Genomic DNA, 23468 nt, shown 5'->3' with positions numbered 1-23468 from the left:
TTACTATCATTACCTTCATACCGTGTAAGTTTAATGTAAATCTGTGGACACTGTGTTTTGTGTTTTACAAAAAGTACCCAAAAATATTTTTCTTTTATGAGATACCACCTAAAGGCGGGAAGAACACTTCAAGGTGAGGGCTACATTAAATTGATATGGGCTGTCGACCCAAATCACCAGGGGCACCAGGGGCATGTTGTCACCTACTCCTGGGCTGAAACAGGGTTACCCCTTCACAGTCCGCAAAGATGTAGCCAAGGGTATCATCCACTAGGAGCCACCTACTCCTGGGGCTGCTGGGGCTGAAACAGGGTTACCCCTTCACAGTCTGTAAGGATGTAGACATGGGTATCATCCACTAGGAGCCACCTACTCCTGGGGCTGAAACAGGGTTACCCCTTCACAGTCCGCAAAGATGTAGCCAAGGGTATCATCCACTAGGAGCCACCTACTCCTGGAGCTGCTGGGGCTGAAACAGGGTTACCCCTTCACAGTCTGTAAGGATGTAGACATGGGTATCATCCACTAGCAGCCACCTACTCCTAGGCCTGAAACAGGGTTACCCCTTCACAGTCTGCAAAGATGTAGCCAAGGGTATCATCCACTAGCAGCCACCTACTCCTGGGGCTGAAACAGGGTTACCCCCTTCACAGTCTGTAAGGATGTAGCCAAGGGTATCATCCACTAGCAGCCACCTACTCCTGGGCCTGAAACAGGGTTACCCCCTTCACAGTCTGTAAGGATGTAGGCATGGGTATCATCCACTAGGAGCCACCTACTCCTAAGCCTGAAACAGGGTTACCCCTTCACAGTCCGCAAAGATGTAGCCATGGGTATCATCCACTAGCAGCCACCTACTCCTAGGCCTGAAACAGGGTTACCCCTTCACAGTCCGCAAAGATGTAGCCAAGGGTATCATCCACTAGGAGCCAACTACTCCTGGGGCTGAAACAGGGTTACCCCCTTCACAGTCTGTAAGGATGTTGGCATGGGTATCATCCACTAGGAGCCACCTACTCCTAAGCCTGTAACAGGGTTACCCCCTTCACAGTCTGTAAGGATAGCGGCATGGGTATCATCCACTAGGAGCCACCTACTCCTAGGCCTGAAACAGGGTTACCCCTTCACAGTCCGCAAAGATGTAGCCAAGGGTATCATCCACTAGGAGCCACCTACTCCTAGGCCTGAAACAGGGTTACCCCCTTCACAGTCTGTAAGGATGTAGGCATGGGTATCATCCACTAGGAGCCACCTACTCCTAGGCCTGAAACAGGGTTACCCCTTCACAGTCCGCAAAGATGTAGCCAAGGGTATCATCCACTAGGAGCCAACTACTCCTGGGGCTGAAACAGGGTTACCCCCTTCACAGTCTGTAAGGATGTTGGCATGGGTATCATCCACTAGGAGCCACCTACTCCTAGGCCTGAAACAGGGTTACCCCTTCACAGTCCGCAAAGATGTAGCCAAGGGTATCATCCACTAGGAGCCAACTACTCCTGGGGCTGAAACAGGGTTACCCCTTCACAGTCCGCAAAGATGTAGCCAAGGGTATCATCCACTAGGAGCCAACTACTCCTGGGGCTGAAACAGGGTTACCCCCTTCACAGTCTGTAAGGATGTAGCCAAGGGTATCATCCACTAGCAGCCACCTACTCCTAGGCCTGTAACAGGGTTACCCCCTTCACAGTCCGCAAAGATGTAGCCAAGGGTATCATCCACTAGGAGCCAACTACTCCTGGGGCTGAAACAGGGTTACCCCCTTCACAGTCTGTAAGGATGTTGGCATGGGTATCATCCACTAGGAGCCACCTACTCCTAGGCCTGAAATAGGGTTACCCCCTTCACAGTCCGCAAAGATGTAGCCAAGGGTATCACCCACTAGGAGCCACCTACTCCTGGGGCTGAAACAGGGTTACCCCCTTCACAGTCTGTAAGGATGTAGGCATGGCTGTCATCCACTAGGAGCCACCTACTCCTAGGGCTGAAACAGGGTTACCCCCTTCACAGTCTGTAAGGATGTTGGCATGGGTATCATCCACTAGGAGCCACCTACTCCTAGGCCTGTAACAGGGTTACCCCCTTCACAGTCCGCAAAGATGTAGCCAAGGGTATCACCCACTAGGAGCCACCTACTCCTGGGGCTGAAACAGGGTTACCCCCTTCACAGTCTGTAAGGATGTTGGCATGGGTATCATCCACTAGGAGCCACCTACTCCTAGGCCTGTAACAGGGTTACCCCCTTCACAGTCCGCAAAGATGTAGCCAAGGGTATCATCCACTAGGAGCCACCTACTCCTGGGGCTGAAACAGGGTTACCCCCTTCACAGTCTGTAAGGATGTAGCCAAGGGTATCATCCACTAGCAGCCACCTACTCCTGGGGCTGAAACAGGGTTACCCCCTTCACAGTCTGTAAGGATGTTGGCATGGGTATCATCCACTAGGAGCCACCTACTCCTAGGCCTGAAACAGGGTTACCCCTTCACAGTCCGCAAAGATGTAGCCAAGGGTATCATCCACTAGCAGCCACCTACTCCTGGGGCTGAAACAGGGTTACCCCCTTCACAGTCTGTAAGGATGTAGGCATGGGTATCATCCACTAGGAGCCAACTACTCCTGGGGCTGAAACAGGGTTACCCCCTTCACAGTCTGTAAGGATGTTGGCATGGGTATCATCCACTAGGAGCCACCTACTCCTAGGCCTGTAACAGGGTTACCCCCTTCACAGTCTGTAAGGATGTAGGCATGGGTATCATCCACTAGGAGCCACCTACTCCTGGGGCTGAAACAGGGTTACCCCTTCACAGTCCGCAAAGATGTAGCCAAGGGTATCATCCACTAGCAGCCACCTACTCCTGGAGCTGCTGGGGCTGAAACAGGGTTACCCCTTCACAGTCTGTAAGGATGTAGGCATGGGTATCATCCACTAGGAGCCACCTACTCCTAGGCCTGAAACAGGGTTACCCCTTCACAGTCTGTAAGGATGTAGGCATGGGTATCATCCACTAGGAGCCACCTACTCCTGGGGCTGAAACAGGGTTACCCCCTTCACAGTCCGCAAAGATGTAGCCAAGGGTATCATCCACTAGGAGCCACCTACTCCTGGAGCTGAAACAGGGTTACCCCTTCACAGTCCATAAAGATGTAGGCATGGGTAATTATTATCTACATCTATTAAATCCTGCAGCTTACCTCATCTGCTGACAATGCATAAGGGGTCCAGGATTGTCGTAGCGTCTCTCCATATGTAAAGAAGGATTTAAAGTCTATCACACACATGGTGCATTCTTGACTGTAGGCTAACCATCGGCTACAAAAATACAAAACAATCATCGCAACTTTTGAACATTTGTGTAAAAAAAAGGTGTAATTTTTTTCCGAAATGCATGTGGGGTTTATAGGGTCATACTTTGGTAATGACTCTGAAAAAAAAACCTGGTGTAATATTTATCTGAAAGCTTTTTGTTATGAAGATTAATGTGTACAAAACCAAGTTTTGCTGTCAGATTTATCAGCTTCTGTCATATATGCTTTGGAATGATGCAACGAGTGATTTATGGCTAAAAAGTAGATATACACACACGTCAGCTTTGGAGTATGAATAGGCTGAACCTTGCGTGTTGCGTGTACAGCAGATGTGCACGCATGTGGCGCGTTCACTAATCCTGAAAAAGATTGGCCAACTAAAGTGAATTGAAGATACTTTGGAAGCATGACAGAGGTTATTTATAGTAAATTGTTATACTATCTTTTATTATCTTCCAGTACGCGCTAATCCACCAATCGTATGCTCGAACTTGAGGGTGGTATAAAAACCTATAACGTGCTTCCAGTTTTTTTATTGCCTGCGTATTGTAAAAGTCTATGCGTCATGCTTCGTATAGGGACAGTGCAAAAAATTACATTCTAAACTGTGTGCGCGTGCATGCTGTTCGTCGCGAAATAACGTTCTGAAATTTAAAACTTTGCGCATTACACATGAGACTGGAAGATATATTTGTTATGATAACCTATATTGTCATGTTACCCTGTGTGGTACAGCAATATTTCAAGTTTGATATACACCCCACACATAGATCCTTGTCTGTAGATTGGTGGACTACGCGTCATGTGTTATACTTTATTTTGCCATGTATACTGTTCCGACACTCCGACATTTACACGTACACTGAGGTCACGTGCACTTTGGAGCGTTCAACGTCATATGCAAGGGGTCTTTTGGCAAACCCTGTGCAAGGTCTAATAAAACTCACCATAGTGATTGATGCAAGGCTGATATCTCGTACTGCACGGCGTGCTGCTGTAGAATCGTCATTGCTTTGGACGGTAACTCACCGTCCCACGCACCCAGCTGATCTAGTCTGGCTACCTCATGATGTACAATGTGAAGCCATAAGACACGGTGAACCGTCTGTGGACTCAAGACCTGATAGGACTGATTAGCTCTCTGAAGGAATAAGCAGAGTCAAGCTGTATTTAAGATGGGATTTGAGGTTATGGTGAGGTATCAATATGTATTTGGTTTGCCTTAACACCGTGTGTGTATCTACTTGTTTGGTTGGTTTTTTTTGCTTTATATTCTACTACCGGTGGTTATGGTGAGGTTTCAATATGTTTTTGGTTTGCGGTAACACCATTTGTGTATTTACTTGCCAGGTAGATTTTAAAATTTTTTTGCTTTATGTTCTACTACCGCGGAGTAGATTTTCAGAAGTCGGGAGACTTCTCAGCTCTGAAAAGAAGTGTCCTGCTTTTAACTATAAAGTACATTTTAGCCTATAACAAAGTTTCCATTCCAGTAAAGTTAAATTAACGTCTAATGATCACTTCCTTTAAAACAAAGGCGATTGCGTCCAATCCAAAGGCAGTGTGCCCCTTTAAGGCTGGGGCATCGAGACCCCATATACCTTGACCCAACTCACCTGTAAAGACATCTTGAGTTTGAGCGTAATCTCTCCACAAGCCTTGGTGCGGTGTGACTTTCTGACCAATGGGTACATCCCGCTCAAACCCCAACTAGGAATGGTCTATGGAAGGACAAATTCAATATGCACAATTAAGGGGGGGGGGGGGGTGGTATACCTTTGGTAATTATTCTAAAAATGAAAAACTTACTTGTTAAAAAGCTATTGATAATGTATACCAGTTCCTGTTCCACGCATGAAATGTTTCTCAGTTTGCGTGTTTCAATTATGGACTTGTGGTCATTTGCCAAAAATTGTTGGTTCTATGACGCCCGTCCCTTAGCTTAAAGGCACTGGACACTATTGGTTATTGCTCAAAATAATTTGTAGCTTAAAAACTTCTTTGTAACAAGCAATGGTGAGCTGTTGATAGTATAAACCACTGTGAGAACTAGCTCCCTATAAAGAAACGTAGAAGTGAGAATACTGGTCTTTGACAATTACCAAACGTGGCCAGTGCCCTAAATCTAATACTCACATCCAGTTTGATATTGACGCATCCTATGAAATCATCCGGGTTACTGCCACCGAGCCGTGTAGACTGAATCACTTCCTTCAATAATCTGTATTCAATAAATCAATAAAATAGTTGAATTTGTGTTAATAGAAGAAAAATTAAATGATAATAAAATCAAATCTAGATAAGACAAAATTCTTTTCAGAAAAGATCAGAGAAAAATTAATTAACTGTTGCAAACTGTGGGGTGTCATGGCTGAGTGGATAAGAACACTGGATTCAAGCTCTAGTGTTTCTAATCACTCAGCAGAGAGTGGGTTCGAGTCCCAGTCGTGACACTTGTGTCTCAAGCAATAAATTAACCATTATTACTGCATCCTTCAGATTGGACGTAAAGCAATAGGTCCTGTGTGTTGTGTAATGCACGTAAAAGAACCAGTGCACTTATCGTAGTTCAAATCTCACCCGATGATTTGCTAGTGGACCTTTGATGATTTGCTAGAGTACAGTGCTTCATGCACATCGGTGTAAGGTTAAAAAAAAATACATTCCTTATCTCTGATGCAAATTTAATATTTATCTGGAGTTTACAATCAACCAATATGCAGAAGAATTCATTGGGTGTGTAGCATGCAATGACCCAAAAGTTGGCACCCGTATTAACATGCAGAAGTACACACACAAAACCAGAAAAGTGTGGAAACATGGAAACTATATCAACACCACATTACTGTATAAAATAAAACACTTTGTAATGAGCTCCAGTTAACAAATCAACTCACCCGAATGTTAGGAAAGGCTGCTGTACAAAATCAAGATGAGAATTATTCAAAATCCAAAGTGTACTGCAATGCACCGTATTTTTGACTGAGTAAGGGGGCTCCCAAACATATTTGTATCACTTCTGGGGGTATATTCATTCGTACCCAAAACAGTTATTAAAGACTGATACACATTACCACGACAGACATCATATTCATCATGGACAATAAGAATCATCATGGACAATAAGACCTTTTATCCAATTCTAAAGCAACTTAAAACTGCGGCGCAACAAAAATGACAAAACGCTTAACATAAAATTTGTGATAAAAATACCATTGAGAGCGCCCTCACACGCGGTCAGAAAAATGGCTTATTGATTCTGTTTTTCATATTCCCTACATTTCCTACATTTCCTAAATTACAGCACGGACATTCCGTGTCAATTCAACAAGCTTTTGGACCTAACCGTCACAGATTGAAATGAAATTAGGTGTGCTGAATGGACTCCCTGAGAAGCCCCCAGATCCCCAATTTGATTTAATTCAGTGCTCACATGAACTCTAAATGGATTTGTATGAGTTAGAATTTTTAAAATAGGTTTTTGATTTAAAGACAGTGGACACTATTGGTAACTGTCAAAGACTAGCCTTCACAGTTGGAGTACCTCAACATATGCATAAAAAAACGAACATGTGAAAATTTGAGCTCAATCGGTCATCGAAGTTGCGAGATAATAATGAAAGAAAAAAACACCATTGTCACATGAAGGTGTGTGCGTTTAGATGGTTGATTTCGAGACCTCAAGTTCTAAACTTGAGGTCTCGAAATCAAATTTGTGGAAAATTACATCTTTCTCGAAAACTATGGCACTTCAGAGGGAGCCGTTTCTCACAATGTTTTATACCATCAACCTCTCCCCATTACTTGTCACCAAGAAAGGTTTTATGCTAATAGTTATTTTGAGTAATTACCAAGTGTCCACTGCCTTTAACGCATGCATACGCGCCCTCGACCACCATATCTCATCCAATGAAACCCCTGAATTTTAATACCAGTGCCTCCTTCATCATGACGGCTACAGACAAATTACCAGTCAAGGTGTTCCAAATCTAAGTTCACATATAATGGACAGTAAATTGTGAAACTGAATCCTCTTCTCACAGTTGTTAAAGGAACTGGACACTTTTGGTAATTGTCAAAGACCAGTATTCTCACTTGGGTGGCACGGTTGGCTTATGCGTAAAGCGCTCGCCTCTCACCAAGGTGACCCCGGTTCGATTCCCGGTCGGGGCCATATGTGAGTTGAGTTGTGCGTTGGTTCTCTGCTGTGCCACGAGGGTTTCCCAGACTATCCGGTTTTCCTCCCTCAGGAAAAAAATCAAACACTTTCGATCTTGGCTGTGCTCCGTGGTCATAATGGGTTGATGTGGCTGGCAGCTGAATGCGCCCTTGCATGCCTGCTTCTCGAACACGTCGTAGCCGCGTCCTTCGCAATTCAGCTCTTAGCTGCGAGTAAGGATGATTAGCTCCCCAAATTATTATTATTATTATTATTATTATTATTATTACAACATAATGCATTTATAAAATAACCAATCTGTGAACATTAATTGAACATTTGTGAACAATCGGTGAACATTTGGATTCAGTTAATCAGGGAATTTGCAAGAGAATGATGCAAGACAAAACACCCCTGTTGTACAACATTGTGCGTAGTAGATGCATAATCAGGCCTGAAGTCTTCTATTATTTGACTAAGAATCACCATTGAATTTACCTCTTGACTCCCTTGATACCTTGCACTTCACCAGACTTCTTCACCACCTCCAAGACTGAAGTTTCCTCATCATGGTCCCTAAAAACAGAATGGAATGTTCCAAATATGGTGTTGTTATTTATGATAGCTGGATCGTTTCACTACACCGTTTAGGGTACATCGTGAGTTTTCCAACTTATATTTTTTAAGTACTGTAGAGTCTTAAAGGCAGGGTATAGTTTTGGTAATTGTCAAAGACCCGTATCCCCACTTGGTGTATCCCAACAAATGCAGAAGTGAACAAACTGTGAAAGTTTGGGCGCAACTGGTCATCAAAGTTGCAAGAAAATAATGCAAGAAAAACACCCTTGTTGCATATAATTGTGTGCTCTCTGATGCATTTCTAAAACTTAACTATTTGGATCAACGAGTACCTGTAGTCTAGAGAGCATGGAACTCATGAGGTCGCAGAAGTTAGTTAACAGTATGCTACCATGTTCACCTTATGTAATGTAAACAACTCTACCATCAAAGATGGCGTAACCCCAAAACAAACTTAACACTAGAAGGCGCACTTCTATTTAACCAAGGACACAACAGTATCGCTTTCTCTAAAACTAAATTACTTCACATGGGTCATTGAATGAACTAGTACTGGCTAAACAATACAGTATATGTAGGATTTGAAACTTTGCATGGTGGAAATAATCTATAGAAGAGTTTGCGGTAACACCATGTAATAACAATCTCTAAATGAGTTGGGGTGGTTCTGAGTTAATCCAACGGTTCTTTTCAGAACCACCCCAACTCATTTAGAGATTGTTATTACATGGTGTTACCGCAAACTCTTCTATAATACAGTACATACAAAACAAAACACTGACTTACCAAACATCTAAATGGAACCATCCGTTTGCTTTAGCACAATCTAGATGACTGGAATATAATCAACAATGGTAAGAAATGTCAATGAGTATGATATGAGAAGATGGCTTATACGTATGAAAACCAACTGTTAATGTAACAAACTTTGTAACTAATATCAATAGAAGTAATATGTATTTGTATTGACCCATTTCACCTGACGTCATCAGCAAAGAAATCTTGAATGCGCCATACTGGTGGGCAATTTCACTGTGCGTTTTTATATTAACTCTATGCTGCCGTTATGCAGTGAAAGTGTGCATTTTAGGCGACGCGGCATTAATACACGTCAACCTAACTGCCCACCAGCATGGCGAGCGTGGCATTGGTCGCGCGTGTGATTCGCGTGCAAGGGGTCAATAGTGCCTTTGCTAAAAAGATCAAAGTGCTGAAATGAGACCATTTTTACACATGTATCAATGATCAGCTAGCTACTTACTTGAGTTACAGCACTTACATGTAATACAATAATGATTTAAAAAACAAATAATGAATCTTTATAATGTGCTTTGGTGAGAACAATTAGTTGAAGGTTGGCATGTTCAATTCGGCTCAGCTTTGCCTTGTTGAATGGAATATGCAAACTTTCAACTAATTTAAAATGTTATCTCCATTGCATGAATGCAAAACATTGACTATTTGTTTTATAAAACATCAGTAAAGTATAACCCTCATCATTTGGAACAAAAAATCACAACAATTTACTAATGTATTCTGCCATTTTCACTCTCAACTCTCACAAATTCAACGTCAAAATTACCAAGTTGACTTACAATCTGAAGTTCTCATTCCACTTTGGGTTAAGCTGTTCCTTAATGATGGTGGTTGACTGTAGATCCTGAGCGCTATGGTGTTGATGTTTATCTTTGTCTTTACTGTGATGAGGTGGACATTTGACATTAGGTGTTTTGGGAGCAGTGACAAAGGGCTTCTTTGAGTCGCCGTTAGGTAGGATTCCCATCACACAGAATGGATCACTCAACCCTGCCAAGAATTCAATTATAGTATATCTTGTTAAAATTGCATCGGGATAAAGAATAATATGTGACCCGCTACGTGAAAATGAGTCAGAGGTCGCCCAATGCATTATTAAATAATGGACAGTTTAATGTGGAATTTTTTATTTTTTTAAAACTTTTTAAGATCTATATTTGCATGGTTAACCTTTAGAACCTTACTTTAAAGCAATGAAGCTACAAATACAACAATTTTGTGATCATACTTACGTCTAATTTGTATCTTTTTGCATGAAATGGTAGTTTAAAACATCACTTTACTTATAATAATAATAATATCTAAGTCTTATATAGCGCACGTATCTACCAAAGAAGGTACTCAAGGCGCTGAGTATAATATACAAACTTCCAGGTTATTACAGTGATGAATTCTGAGACCCAATTATTTAGCACCTTATAAGGGTTTACAAAGTGCTACGGCGCATAATAGCAGCCACAACCAGGAACACCGGGGCGTACCCCTTCTCTTTTCGATAAGTGCACTGGGTTCTTTTACATGCGTTACACAACACATGGGACCAACGGCTTTACGTCCCATCCGAAAGACGAAGCAATGGTAAAGTGTCTTGCTTAAGGACACAAGTGTCACGGCTGGGGATTCGAGCCCACACTCTGCTGATCAGAAACACCAGAGTTTGAATTCGGTGCTCTTAACTGCTCGGCCACGACACTTCCATTACTTGTAATTCGTTTTTCAGAAAAAATTGTGTATTGGCTAATTACGGAAGTAACTCAGCGACGCGATACACCCCAAAGCTTAGACATATACCAAATTACTGCTGTTGGAGTGTTCTTTTCAGACATGCATATAACTCATCCTTGAAATTGTCAACATCTGACTCATTTTCACGTAGCGGGTCACATATTTTGTTTTACTCCCTAAAACCTGGCAAGGCAAGTAGACACACACACACACACATGGTGTTACCACATACCAAATATACATTGATACCTCAAAATGCAATGGGTAAAATGGTAAAATTCCACTTACCATTGATGTCTTTCCCAACCAGATGGCTTGCTTCAATGATCGTAACAAGAAGAATGTTATCAGGATGCTGTACAAAACAACACAGAAATAAAATAAGTACCTCATATTGTCAAAATAGGGAGACTGCCAACATATAGCTCAGTTAATAGAAAGCCGGCACGAATCCAAGGTTGTTTGTTCAAATCCCACTCTAGTAGTAAATTTTTCCTTGTTCAAACCTCAAATCATTTAGTTTTATGAGCCTTGCACCATCCATACATCATGGACAACAGGCGTGTCACGGTCAAGTGATTCAGAGCAGCGGAGTCTAGATCTGTTTTTTTCTGATCAGCGGAGTGTGGGTTCCAGTCCTGGTCATGGTACTTGTGTCCTTGAGAAAGATACTTTACCAGCTTCACGTAAAAGAACACAGAACCCCAATGGTGGAAGAGCAAGGATTAACCCCGGTTTTTCTGGTTCACATAGCAAGCACCCTTGTTTACAAGTTGCCTCAGGCTTGCCCGCTTGGTTCCATTTAATACCAGAAATTAATAACAATAATATGTTATAATAAACAATCTTACTGTCTCTTTGCTGACTGTTAACACCATGCTGTTATGTTCATTGATGGACACATGTGAGTTGAACATCTGGAAGAAATGCAGACAAATAAAAAATGTAATAGCCTCAACTAATTTGTTGCTACTTTCCTCCTTTCACCTCAACTTATTTTTTAATTTTTTATCTCAACTAGTTCTAGTTTTCTATCTGTCACCTTTAATCATTTAATTGTTTTTATATGTTCTATATCTTCCACGTTTTATAACAAGAAGGCATTTATGGAGGAGAATAAAAGAGTAATGAATTGTCTTTAATAGCCATTAGAAACCTTGCCGGGTCGTAGCTGTGCGTGACCCTGCTGGTTTTAAACGGCCATTTAAAAACTTGTCCGCCACTCTTTGATCCCTTAATATAAGCATTGCCTACTCTATCAAAGTAATAAAACAAGAGTTTAAAGACACTGGACACTATTGGTAATTGTCAAAGAACAGTCTTCTCACTTGGTGTATCTCAACATATGCATGAAATAACAAATTTGAGCTCAATTGGTGATCGAAGTTGTGAGATAATAATGGAAGAAAAAACACCATTGTCACACAAAGTTGTGTGCTTCTAGATGCTTGATTTTGGGACCTCAAAATCTAATTCTTAGGTATTAAAATCAAATTCGTGAAAATTACTTTTTTCTCGAAAACTACGTCACTTCCGAGGGAGCCTTTTCTCAGAATGTTTTATACTATCAACCTCTCCCCTTTACTCATTACCAAGTTAGGTTTTATGCTAATAATTATTTTGAGTAATTACCAATAGTGTCCACTGCCTTTAATTTTTGCGATCGCATGACTTACCTCATGGAGGTAGCTGTACAGTTCTTGCTCCGCTGGGAAGGGCTGATCCACAGACCCAAGACGAAAATAAACAACAGACACCAGAACCCGATACAAATCAAGAATCTACAATAAAATAAAATAATAAATAGTTCAGTCTATGCGCCATCCATCTCAGCATTCCAACAGGTTGCCCTGCCAGCAATTAGAGTCCTACGACCTCTGGCTGGCTCTAGGATGCTGTAAACCCAGTCTTGCACAATGTAAATAGTGCACAACCTTTTCGTTTCCTTTTTATTTATTTATTCTCTGCGCACCTTGCACCGTCAACCAATGACGCCACCAACGCACCATCTGGCAGTTTAGCTTCCCACGTCAGCCGTTAAGGGATTAATTTACTCAAGACTCAAGACTCAAGAGTTCAATGCATTATAATAACACTATTATCTAAGCATTTATATAAAGTAACTTTCTTACAGAGAAAAAGTTACACAAACGATTTCAATACAACAATCATATTACAACAATCAGCAATTGACAATACAAAGGAATAAGAATGAAATAAATCGCCAAGCATACAGAACAAATCTGGAAAAGGTGATGTTTTGAGTTCTGTATGAGTGAAATTGCATGACGTTGCATACTGGTCATGTGGGATACATAATATATAAAGACCGATTGGCTCTGTAAACTTGTGAATAAATAGACCCATAACAAGCATATTATTCTGTTAAGTTCCAAATGCATCGTGAATAAATAGACCCATAACAAGCATATTATTCTGTTAAAGTTCCAAATGCATCGTGCAGGAAACTATCAAATCAACAAATTTCTTGTTACTATTTACCACCCTCCCCTTTAAATATTGGCCAGTTTGAAGCAAAGATAAAATGAAAACGAACGTAGTAAATGTACAAGTAGTAGGTACCTCTTTTTTAGTTGGATGTGGCAAGTCTTTACAGGGATGATCAAGTCTGTTGTTCAAGATGTCTTCATCCGATTGCTCATTCTCCTAATGAAACACACAAAAACTATTTCAAAACTATTTCAACTTCAAACAAAACAATTGATACAAATTAGCGGTTGAACAAAGACAAATTGGCTGGAGTGGGACTTGAACCTGCGACCTCCAGATTAACATGCCAGTGCTCTACCAACTGGGTATTTCAGTTCTATGTTGGGGTCTCCCTATCTTATGGTACAGGGAAAATTTTCCAAATCCTGCCACCTCTTTTACATTTGTTATGAAATAAAATAGTACCATACTGAAATGAGACATACGTGTTGGTAAAAGTGAGTGCAAAAGATGTGGCAGAATACAGAAAAATTTCCAGGTAGAGCACCGGCACTTCCATACGGAAGTTTCAGGTTCAAGTTTCCCTCTAACAAATTTGTCTTAGTTCAACACAAAATTGTTGTAAAATTTACCCAGTTTCCCATGTGGTTTTAAATATACATGTACATGTACTTCTGCAAACTATAGCCACCTACCTGGGATTTTGTCATGCTTTTATTCTTTAATGGGTCCTGTAGATCCTTCATGGTCATGTAAAATTAATCATAAGGAAAACTCAATCTGCCAATAAGTGGTCAGCAACCATGGTGGACACACTGTACCATGTACATGTACCATGCTGACTAGTGGTGCACTATGACAGCACACATGGCTGCAGCCTCCCACCATCAGCAGGTGCTGCTGTCAGCAGCCTGGCACCCCCTCATTCATGTATACCAGCTGCTGCCCAGCCAAGCATGACAACAATAACAATCAAATTCAGCACCTTTGTTGCTAGGGAAGCCATACATTGGAGTATTAAGTCAGATCCCCCCCCCCCATAAAAAAAGATAACATTTTTTTTTCCCACACCATGAACTACTGTTCTCAACAGGTTTTTTTTCTTCAAAACTGTGGAGGCATTGGACCAAGTTAGCTGTAATTACAATGAATACAAATGAGAATGTCTGACTTGATTGTTTTCTTCATTTTGTTCTTCCTGTTTATTCAACTGAAGATTAAAACAATTAAATAAACATCACTTGATGTATATAGTTGGTTTATAAAAATCAAATTGTACTATCAATTTGTGTTGATTTTTGGCGCCATAAAAATGTCTTCTGATTGATTGATCGATTGATTAATAATGTGCACCCCAACACACACTATGGGGCCTCTGGATGAAATGGCATTCCAAAACTCAACGCAAGGTCAACAGCGCATGACTTTTTTCAACTACAACCATTTTATTATTAAAACTTAATTTTAATGCAGGCTTTGCCCTTTTTTCGGTGACCAGTCAACAGAACCAGTAACCTTGTCACTTCACTGGTCCATCTTATTCATTAAGTCCATAATTTCAAATGAAGTATGGATGCTTTGCCACACTGAACTAGTCAACAGGACCACTTAGAGATAATTTTGAAAGGTCCTCATGTATTTTAAAGGAACGTGCTGCCTTGGATTGGACGAGTTGGTCTTTAAAAAGGGTTTGAAACCGTTTGTTCTGAAATGCATATGGTTAGAAAGATGTTTTAAAGAGTTGGTCTATAAAAAGGGTTTGAAACCGTTTGTTATGAAATGCATATGGTTAGAAAGATGTTTTAAAAGTACAATATATAATGATCCCCACTGACACAAGTATCACTCAAAATTGCACAGTTTTCCTTTTACGTCGCCAACTAATACAGTCAGCCATCCCATTAATGGCCGACCGTGTTTGTCGTTGAGGTAAAAAGAAAACCATGCAATTTCGAGGCATATTTGTGTGGATCATTATTTTCTACTTTTACTACATCTTTCTACCCACATGCATTTTATAACAAACGATTACAGAACGCTTTTCAAAGACCAACTCGACCGATCCAAGGCAACGTGTTCCTTTAAACTGGCATTGGTCAGCGAACCACTGTTAAAGGGTTTGAGTACCTTTTGTTTTTGGCCATGTAATGAATCCCTACTCTTCAGCTTCATTGGTCATCAAGTTTTTAAGAAGAAAAAAAAGTGAAATTCACAGAGCGATATTTCCAGGACAGTCATGTTATATACATTATTATTTTAGTATTTACCATTACTGGTATTAACCCATACTGGTAAATACATGTACGCTTTACATGCTAAAAATAAATTCTCCTGAGACGATAATTAGCAGCAAAAAGTAACATGATTTTTTTCATGAAAAATTTGCTATCATGTTGACATGCGTAAATACTATTTTTACAAAAATTTATATGACTTTTGTTTATTTTTAGGCCAAGTTTTCTTTTGTGATGTTGTATTTGTTAAATTTCAAATATGCTACAAGTTAGAAGTATTGTATAAAAAATAAACCAATATTGTATATTTTAATGTAAATTCATCTCAATTCAGTTTAACCACTACTATGTTGGATTAAAAAAAAAAATAAACCATTTTAATATCATGTTTTAACACTGGTTGAATACCGAAGCAGGTACTACCAGAACGCATCCATAACTGCTCACAACAGGTACGGTTTACCAGGGGGAAAATTGGAATGGAATGTTTAAAGATGTATTGTGGACAAGTATGACAAATGTGAGGGTAGGTCTATTACATAAGAAGGCACCACTTTTGGGAACAGCAAGGGATCCTGAGAAAAACCTTTGAGATCTAAGGCTAGGGGACGTAGCCTGACTCAAGGAACTACCAGCACAAAGGACAAATCATACTGATCTTTCCTTAGCATGCTGTGATAAAATGAAATTTTAGCAAACTACCAAAGTGTTACTCATTTACAAACACATTACAAGTGATCAGAATTGTTTGTCCTTTTTATACCCTAGGATGTACTTTACCAACAACACCTTGTACAAACGCAGTAAACTACTTTCGTGCATTGTTCTCTTGACTGGAATGTTAGCTTAAGATATTATTAGACTGATATGGGCCTTATGCTAAAAACAAGTAAACAAGTTCTTGTTAATCAGTGTTGACATTTGTGACTCATGCACTGTTTATAAACTTGATACTTGGGCCGATTTCACAGAGCCGCTTAATCAGAAAATAGTACCAATTTGAGCAGGGTACCAATCACAGTCAAAGAGGGTACATAGTGACATGGTATTTTGGCTGGTAACCTTATGCTGAGGGGCTTATAGCTACTTGTTCTGCCCAAGTTAAATTATTAAAAGCAGCCGTGGTAAATTTGGCTAGGATAAGATTTTGGGTTAGAAGCATTTTGAGAAACATGTCACTTCAAAGTAGTGTGGTTATATAAAACGATAGAAGTTGTTATGCCCCAAAATTTGAATCTGAGAAACGTTACTGTCAGTAAGGCTTCTCAGATTGTGTATACCTCATAGGGCTTATTCTTCCTGCATTGAGTTGTAAACGCTCTTGATATTCAGCTATCTTAAAAACACAACCACCTTTGGAAAATTGTATTGTTTTACAGACACTGGACACTATTGGTAATTGTCAAAGACTAGTCTTCACACTTGGTGTATCTCAACATGCATAAAATAACAAACCTGTGAAAATTTCAGCTCAATTGGTCGTCAAAGTTGCGAGATATTAATGGAAGAAAAATCACCCTTGTCCCACCATGGTCACACGAAGTTGTAATTCGAGACCGAAGTTGTAATTCGAAGTTGTAATTCGTTGCTTAATTTCGAGACCCCAAATTTTTAATCTGAGATCTTAAAATCAAATAAGTGGAAAATTACTTCTTTCTCGAAAAGTATGTCACTTCAGAGGGAGCTGTTTCTCACAATGTTTACATGTAACTGACATACAGATCCTTGTCATTTGATTGGTGGAACTTACTTCACGTGACATTCACTATTACTCCCATCCGCACCGGCGATCAAAAAGACCTATTCGCCCATGGGGAATAGCATTTCCCATTCAACAGTTGGGATCATCCTTGTTCCCAATGTTTTTGAGCAGTACAGCGCTACCGCGCAGCTGCTAAAACAAAGGAGCACCTGTGCAAAAGGTTGTGATTCGATTTGTGAATTGCTGCCGCTACGTGGCCGGCGCTACATGATTTTTGGTTGTCAGTAATTTGTGTGATTTTTCATAATGAAATACTTTTCAAATACATCAAATTACAAGGATCTATTTGTCAGTTATATAAAACAAATATTGAGTGGCTTTAATTCGTGAAATGGAAGGAATATTATTGCTCTGTAAAACTTGGACTGTTCCATCCAAATTTTACCTTGCGATAATATTCTTCCCATTCCACTCTGAGCCACTCAATATTTGTATACTATAAACCTCTCCCCATTACTCGTTACCAAGAAAGGTTTTATGCTAATAATTATTTTGAGTAATTACCAATAGTGTCCACTGCCTTTAACATATTGATACATCTACATTATATTAGGATAAAAACAATCAAACAGTCAATAAAAAGAAGTAAACTTTGCCTTAAAGTTCATAAAAGCAGCTCTGCTGAAACCAAATTACCTTCGAACTGCCAGCATTCTTCCTGAACTGTAAACTCTGTTGTTTTTTTGGCAAAGCGGAGAAATTCTCGAAGAAGTTTCCATCTGATTCAGAGACCCTGGGAACAAAGAATTTGAGCCACATTAGAGGTAGGTTGCTAGTTGTAGCTCAGTAAATACACCAAAGCTATATGACCAAGCACTGCAGCTGTTGATATTATTTAAAGGCATTTGACACTTTTGGTAATTGTCTTCTCACGTTGTGTAAAATAACAAGCCTGTGAAAGTTTGTGCTCAATTGGTCATTGAAGTTGCAATTGAAAATAATGCAAGAAAATACACCATTGTTGCACCATTTTGTGTGCTTTCAGGATGCACAGTCAAAGGCTTCAGGCCTGAAGTCATTTTATTATTGAGTGAGAAATTACCTCTTTCTCAAAACCTGCATCACATGTACTTCAGAGTGAGCAGTTTCTCACAATGTTTAATACCATCAAGAGCTCTCAATTGCTCGCTACCAAGTAAGGTTTTATGCTAGTCATTATTTTTTAGTAATTACCAATAGTGTCCAGTGCATATTTTGAAACAAATTCTGAGAAACCAGTATACATGAATCATTTCTCAGATTTATAAGGGTTGATTTCTGCTTGGGAATGCGTCCATTCGGTTGGTGACCATTTGAGAATGCTGGGGGGCCAGAGAGATGCAGTTGGTACCAGACGTCAGGGGTATTTGACGCTCGTGCGAATAAAAAACATGTTAGGGAACGATTTCATCCAGCATGCATAGCAAAATATTTTGACTGAACAAAATGTGTGCATACTGAATGGTAAAATTGAGTAGCAAATGATGATATCTGAATGACTGATAGTAACTGACACATTTTGCTTAGCATTTTGCTCTGCTATACAAGGGAAAGCATTCACCGCATGACAATTTTTGCTGTTTTCTCAGCAAGTAGACAATGAATACAACTGAAACTTACACTTATTTCTTTTAAATTGCCTATAAATCGACATTACATTGAGAAAAACAATTCAAGGACCCATCCTTGAAAACAAAACAAAAAAAACAAACATTTCCTTTACAGTCTGCACAACACATCAGACCTTTGAGCTTTATTCACAATGTCTCATTTAAATGAAAAAGCACTTGCTGAAGGACACTTGGATAGGACCTTTGCACACAAAGTAATAAAACAAGGGTGTTTTCCCTTTCATTAATAATATATTCACTACAGCCTGTTATTTTATGCATGCTGCGACACACCAAGTAAGAATACTACTCTTTGACAATAACCAAAGGTGTCCAGTGCCTTTAAAGACCCATGTGGGGAGAGACAGGAGCTCCACTTGGGCATGGAGCTATGGGTGCTAGACTGCTCACTCAGCCACTTCACTCCACCCTCAGTCAATGATTACATAAAAAGAGTTGTGTTGTGTTGTGTAATTAACACCAGTGCTGTACATCATAACTGATGACTCATGCTACAATGTATCTGGGAAAGGTACACGGTGTACAGTTAGCCTTTTTGAGTAACGGTGGACACTGTTTAGTTTGGGTGCATACCAACAAATTGACCCAAAATTAATAGTGTTGTAGCATGGAGGAAGGATGCACCTTTCCTCCCTCCATGGTTGTAGCATAGCATTGTGTCCGCCATATCTCAAAATGGCTTATGGGACTGACTTGACTACCAAAATGTTCTCGTACTCACACAAACATTTTTACAGCAAAAATATCAAAATAAACTTAATTTCCAGTTAACACAACAACCAAAGTTTCAGCAGGGCGTAATTGGATCTTACCAAGTACATGGTAGATCAACATGTAACAACACATTGATAGAGCAACTCTCCTTTAAAAACCGTGTTTCACTAGCCAAATGGTGGTTAAAATACATCAGGACCAGTTAAAATTCTCTTCAAGTGGTCTGGATGGCTAGTTCAGTGTTGAAAACAATCCCTGTTTTAAGAAATAGGGACTAGGGAAAAATCTGGGGGACTATACACTAGTGGAAAAATTGTCCTGTTGCTGGCTAGTCACTGAAGAAGTTACTGGCAAACCTTACCAAGCAATACTTACGTCAAATTAGAAAATCTGTTGAGAAATTCTTTAGACTCATCTCTGGATTCTTTCATAGCATTTACCATTGCTGGCTGGTGAGCTAGTGTGGCTGTAATGTTTTGAGCCATAATGGATAAGAAGAAAGTTTGTCTTTTGGGTCAGTGATCAAACGTTTGGAGTCTGAAGTAGAATAGTGAATTTAGGCTGGAATTGGCAGTCCATAGGTCTCAGGCTTAACTGTTGTTCCGACTTTTGATCAGTGACCAAACATTTTAAGTCCGAAGTAGACTAATGAATTTAGGCTGGAAAAGGCAGCACATAGGCCTCATAATTAGCAGGAACAGCGTCACTTAACAGTTGTGCGGCCGGCCTGGCCAATAATTTTTTAGTGGCCAAACTTTTTCTAAGTCTGAAGCAGAAAAAAATGAAAAAGGCTGGAATTTGCAGAAATGGCAGCACATAGGCCTCAGGCTTAGCAGGAACAGCGTCACTCAAAACAGTTGGTCCGCTGGCATCACGTATGGTGCATAAAGTATTGCACTGCTGGCTTGCTACATGCTGATGAAACGCATCCTTAGTATGAAATATGGAATTCTGATGGCGAGAAATGATTCGACAGTGAGTTATAGTCTTCAGTCTTCAGTCAGAAATCCTGTTGCGGCATGCTGTACGATACAGGTGAAGAAGAACTAAGTGAGAAACCCCAAGTGTGAAAACTCGATGACCTAGTGCTCCCAACTTCCAGCTTCTGACAAGTCATGCCACCTTTTCAAAGATCCTTGATTACAAATTTCCAATTCCCACATCAGGAACAACCTACAGGAACAACCTGATTGTTTCCACTAAACGTACCTAATGGCTTTACAAGCAGGATGTTATCTAACCTAACAGTGTGTTTACTCAGCAAACAGTCCCAGCAAATACAAACATAGACTTGTTTCAATCTTTATCTTAAAAAATAGTGCCGCGGCACTCCGAAGGCTTGTGCAAACAAAACATAATCAATCTCTACCCTCAGCAGGTACCTTTACACCACTCGGTAAAGAGAAACAATAAGTGAAGCTTCATGCTCAAGGCCAAGGGCACAATTGTCATGACCAGGATTTGAACCCACACCCCGATCCACCATGCTCTAATCTGCTCGGCCATGACGACCTTGTGAACTTGTGGATCACCTTGGGAGGAGCTGGGATCCAAACTATCGTGCTACCGCCACTGCCACAACTCCAATCAAGCCTGGGCCCAATTTCGTAAAGCCTGTAAGCACAAAAACTTGCTAAGCACAGAAAAGCAGAAAATCTTGCTTTTTTTAAGCACAGAAAAGTATCGCTTAACAGAAACAGGTGTATTAGGTTAACAGCCAAAATTACATTAAGTTTACATTGTTGTGACAATGTCATTGGTACCCCACTCAGTTTTTGCTTTGAAAGAAAAAGATCGTCAAAATTGAGTGGGGCACCACCAGTCACAACAATGTAAACTTTAATGTAATATTGGCAATACTTTCCTGTGTTTAGCGAGTTGTTGTGCTTAATTTACAAAAATGTGCCCTGCAGCCGATTTCACAATACGCTAGGATTAATCCTATCCTAAGTAGAACGAGTAACTCGTCCTAACTTAGGATTAATCTTAAGGTATGCATGCTACAGTGTGCATTGTCTGGGACTCGTCCTTAAAGTCCTAAGATTAATCCTAAGTTAGGAAGAAATTGGTGAAATCGACTATTTCAATACACCAGACCTTTTGCTGTAGTGTTGACAGCTTGGCGTTTATTATCCCCTTGCTTGAGAGCTTGCCGAGTTCCCTTAGACCCATGCTTAGACTAGAGACAGGAAGATCATCTATACAAACAAAACCTTACTCAATCAAGAGTCATACTCACCCTGATTTGGAATGTTTCATTTCCGAAACGGCGACTTTCAGGGTTTCTTGAAGAACTCTTTCTTCATCCTCTTCTTGAAGTACTGCCACAGCCACCGATTTCCTCCGACCCCGACTAAAACCGCCATAACTACCAGCGAGATGAATTTGACTAGACTGACCTATAGCTCCTTTGCTCACAGTAGACATGTTGTTGTTGTACTCCATGGCCCAATCTGACGAAAACTTGTGTTCTGAGAAAGCATTTATCTAGACAAAATAAACAAAATCATCTTCCCTGAGCTCAGATGATAGCCACAGTCCTGACAGTTCAGCCGCAAAATATGCCGGTACATCGTGTTTGAAGCAGTAATTTATTGTGTGAATACATTGTTAGAGTCTAGACCAGTTAGGCAATGGATTATGTTTTGGATAGTTTATAAAATATAGAGTACAAAAATTACTGCGGCTTCCGGATATAAATCCCCATTCAGAAGTCACTTTCGCTTCCAAACTTTCCTTGCACTTCTTGCGGCACTTCAGTTCAGTTCAGACTTCCAGAATTCCCTGACGACACATGTGGAAAGTATCGTCGTCGTTGTCGTACACGTATCGACATTGACACTGTCAATGTGTCTGAAAAAGTGTGAAAGTGTCCAGCTAGCAGGGGCAGGCAGACCAAGCAAACAAAACAGAGAGAGTTACAAATCGTACATTATATCACACTGATGATAATGCTGTGTTCATGTTGCTCGTTCGCGTGTGAGACGAGGAGAGTGGAATGAGACTATTTACAACGTTGGTGGCGCGCGGTGCAATAATCTTTGGGTTCTGCATGCGCAGTTACGGCCCTTTTCGAAACCACGGCTTCGTCTTTGGATTCGGCTTGAGGCTCCGTTCTCTCGTCTGAGCCCTGAGCGCGTAGCGTACTTTGGGTATAGTATACCCAAAGCACGCTAAAATCATGGCTACAATTGTCAAAACGGAAGGGTTTGGAAGTGTTTTTGTGCTGGGGTGGTTGGAGAGTGGGTGCGTCGGGGGGGGGGGGGGGCAGTCCCCGGGAGTATGCGTGACATCATACTTTATGCATGATAGCAAGATGACATTACAGTCTAAACTGTCACAGTGTCGTTACTGCTAAGTGGCTCAGATTCATAAAGCTGTGTAAGGCAGAAAGTATTAATAATTAGAAAATTTATATGCGAAGCGAAAAAAATGAGTGGGGCACCAATCGCACAACTTCATGAAATGTTGGCGTGTAAACAGTTTCTGTGGTAACTGCCTGCCAATCAAGGCTGTTTGTGTTTATAGGCTTAAAGCCAGTGGACACTATTGAGAATTGTCAAAGACCAGTCTTCTCACTTGCTGTATCTCAACATGCATAAAATAACAAACCTGCGAAAATTTGAGCTCGATTGTTCGTCGGAGTTGCGAGATAATATGAAAGAAAAAAACACCCTTGTCACATAAAGTTGTGTGCTTTCAGATGCTTGATTTCAGGACATCAAATTCTAAACTTGAGGTCTCGAAATCAAATTCGTGGAAAATTACTTCTTTCTCGAAAACTACTCCACTTCAGAGGGAGCCGTTTCTCACAATGTTTTATACTACCCCACTCTCCCCATTACTCGTTATCAAGTAAGGTTGTATGCTAATAATTATTTATAGTAATTACCAATAGTGTCCACTGCCTTTAAAGGATGAATATGCTTTAACAGGCCCATGATGTGTGAGGAGGAATGGTTTGTATAATTATTTCAATCATTGCGGCTGATGAGTTCCCTCCTACCGCTCCAGCAGCTTCGCTGGGGGTGATTCAACGGGTGTGAATAGCGCGGTTTGCAATGGCACTATAGTCATGTTGAAATGCCACCTCTATCTGTAATCCATGCTAGGT

The 23468-nt window shown here is 40.6% G+C and overlaps 1 protein-coding gene across 1 annotated transcript in view; it reads right to left on the bottom strand.

The window, feature by feature from the left end:
* LOC117292928 (protein unc-13 homolog D-like) overlaps nt 1-22304 on the bottom strand; it is a 36663-nt gene extending 14359 nt beyond the window's left edge. The window contains exons 1-13 of the mRNA XM_033775103.1: nt 21594-22304; nt 17667-17763; nt 13167-13250; nt 12260-12364; nt 11435-11500; nt 10872-10938; nt 9638-9848; nt 8829-8876; nt 7962-8039; nt 5441-5525; nt 4921-5025; nt 4252-4445; nt 3191-3308 (exon numbers count right to left, since the gene is read on the bottom strand). Of these exons, the coding sequence (XP_033630994.1) occupies nt 3191-3308; nt 4252-4445; nt 4921-5025; nt 5441-5525; nt 7962-8039; nt 8829-8876; nt 9638-9848; nt 10872-10938; nt 11435-11500; nt 12260-12364; nt 13167-13250; nt 17667-17763; nt 21594-21799 (1464 nt within the window). The 5' untranslated portion in view covers nt 21800-22304. The remainder of the gene's footprint in view (nt 1-3190; nt 3309-4251; nt 4446-4920; nt 5026-5440; nt 5526-7961; nt 8040-8828; nt 8877-9637; nt 9849-10871; nt 10939-11434; nt 11501-12259; nt 12365-13166; nt 13251-17666; nt 17764-21593) is intronic.
* Nucleotides 22305-23468: the final 1164 nt, after the last annotated feature.

The sequence above is a fragment of the Asterias rubens genome, chromosome 7, assembly GCF_902459465.1.
Source record: "Asterias rubens chromosome 7, eAstRub1.3, whole genome shotgun sequence".
NCBI lineage: Eukaryota > Metazoa > Echinodermata > Asteroidea > Forcipulatida > Asteriidae > Asterias > Asterias rubens.
Note: the sequence above shows the minus strand (reverse complement) of the source record. Positions and strands in the feature narration are given on the sequence as shown.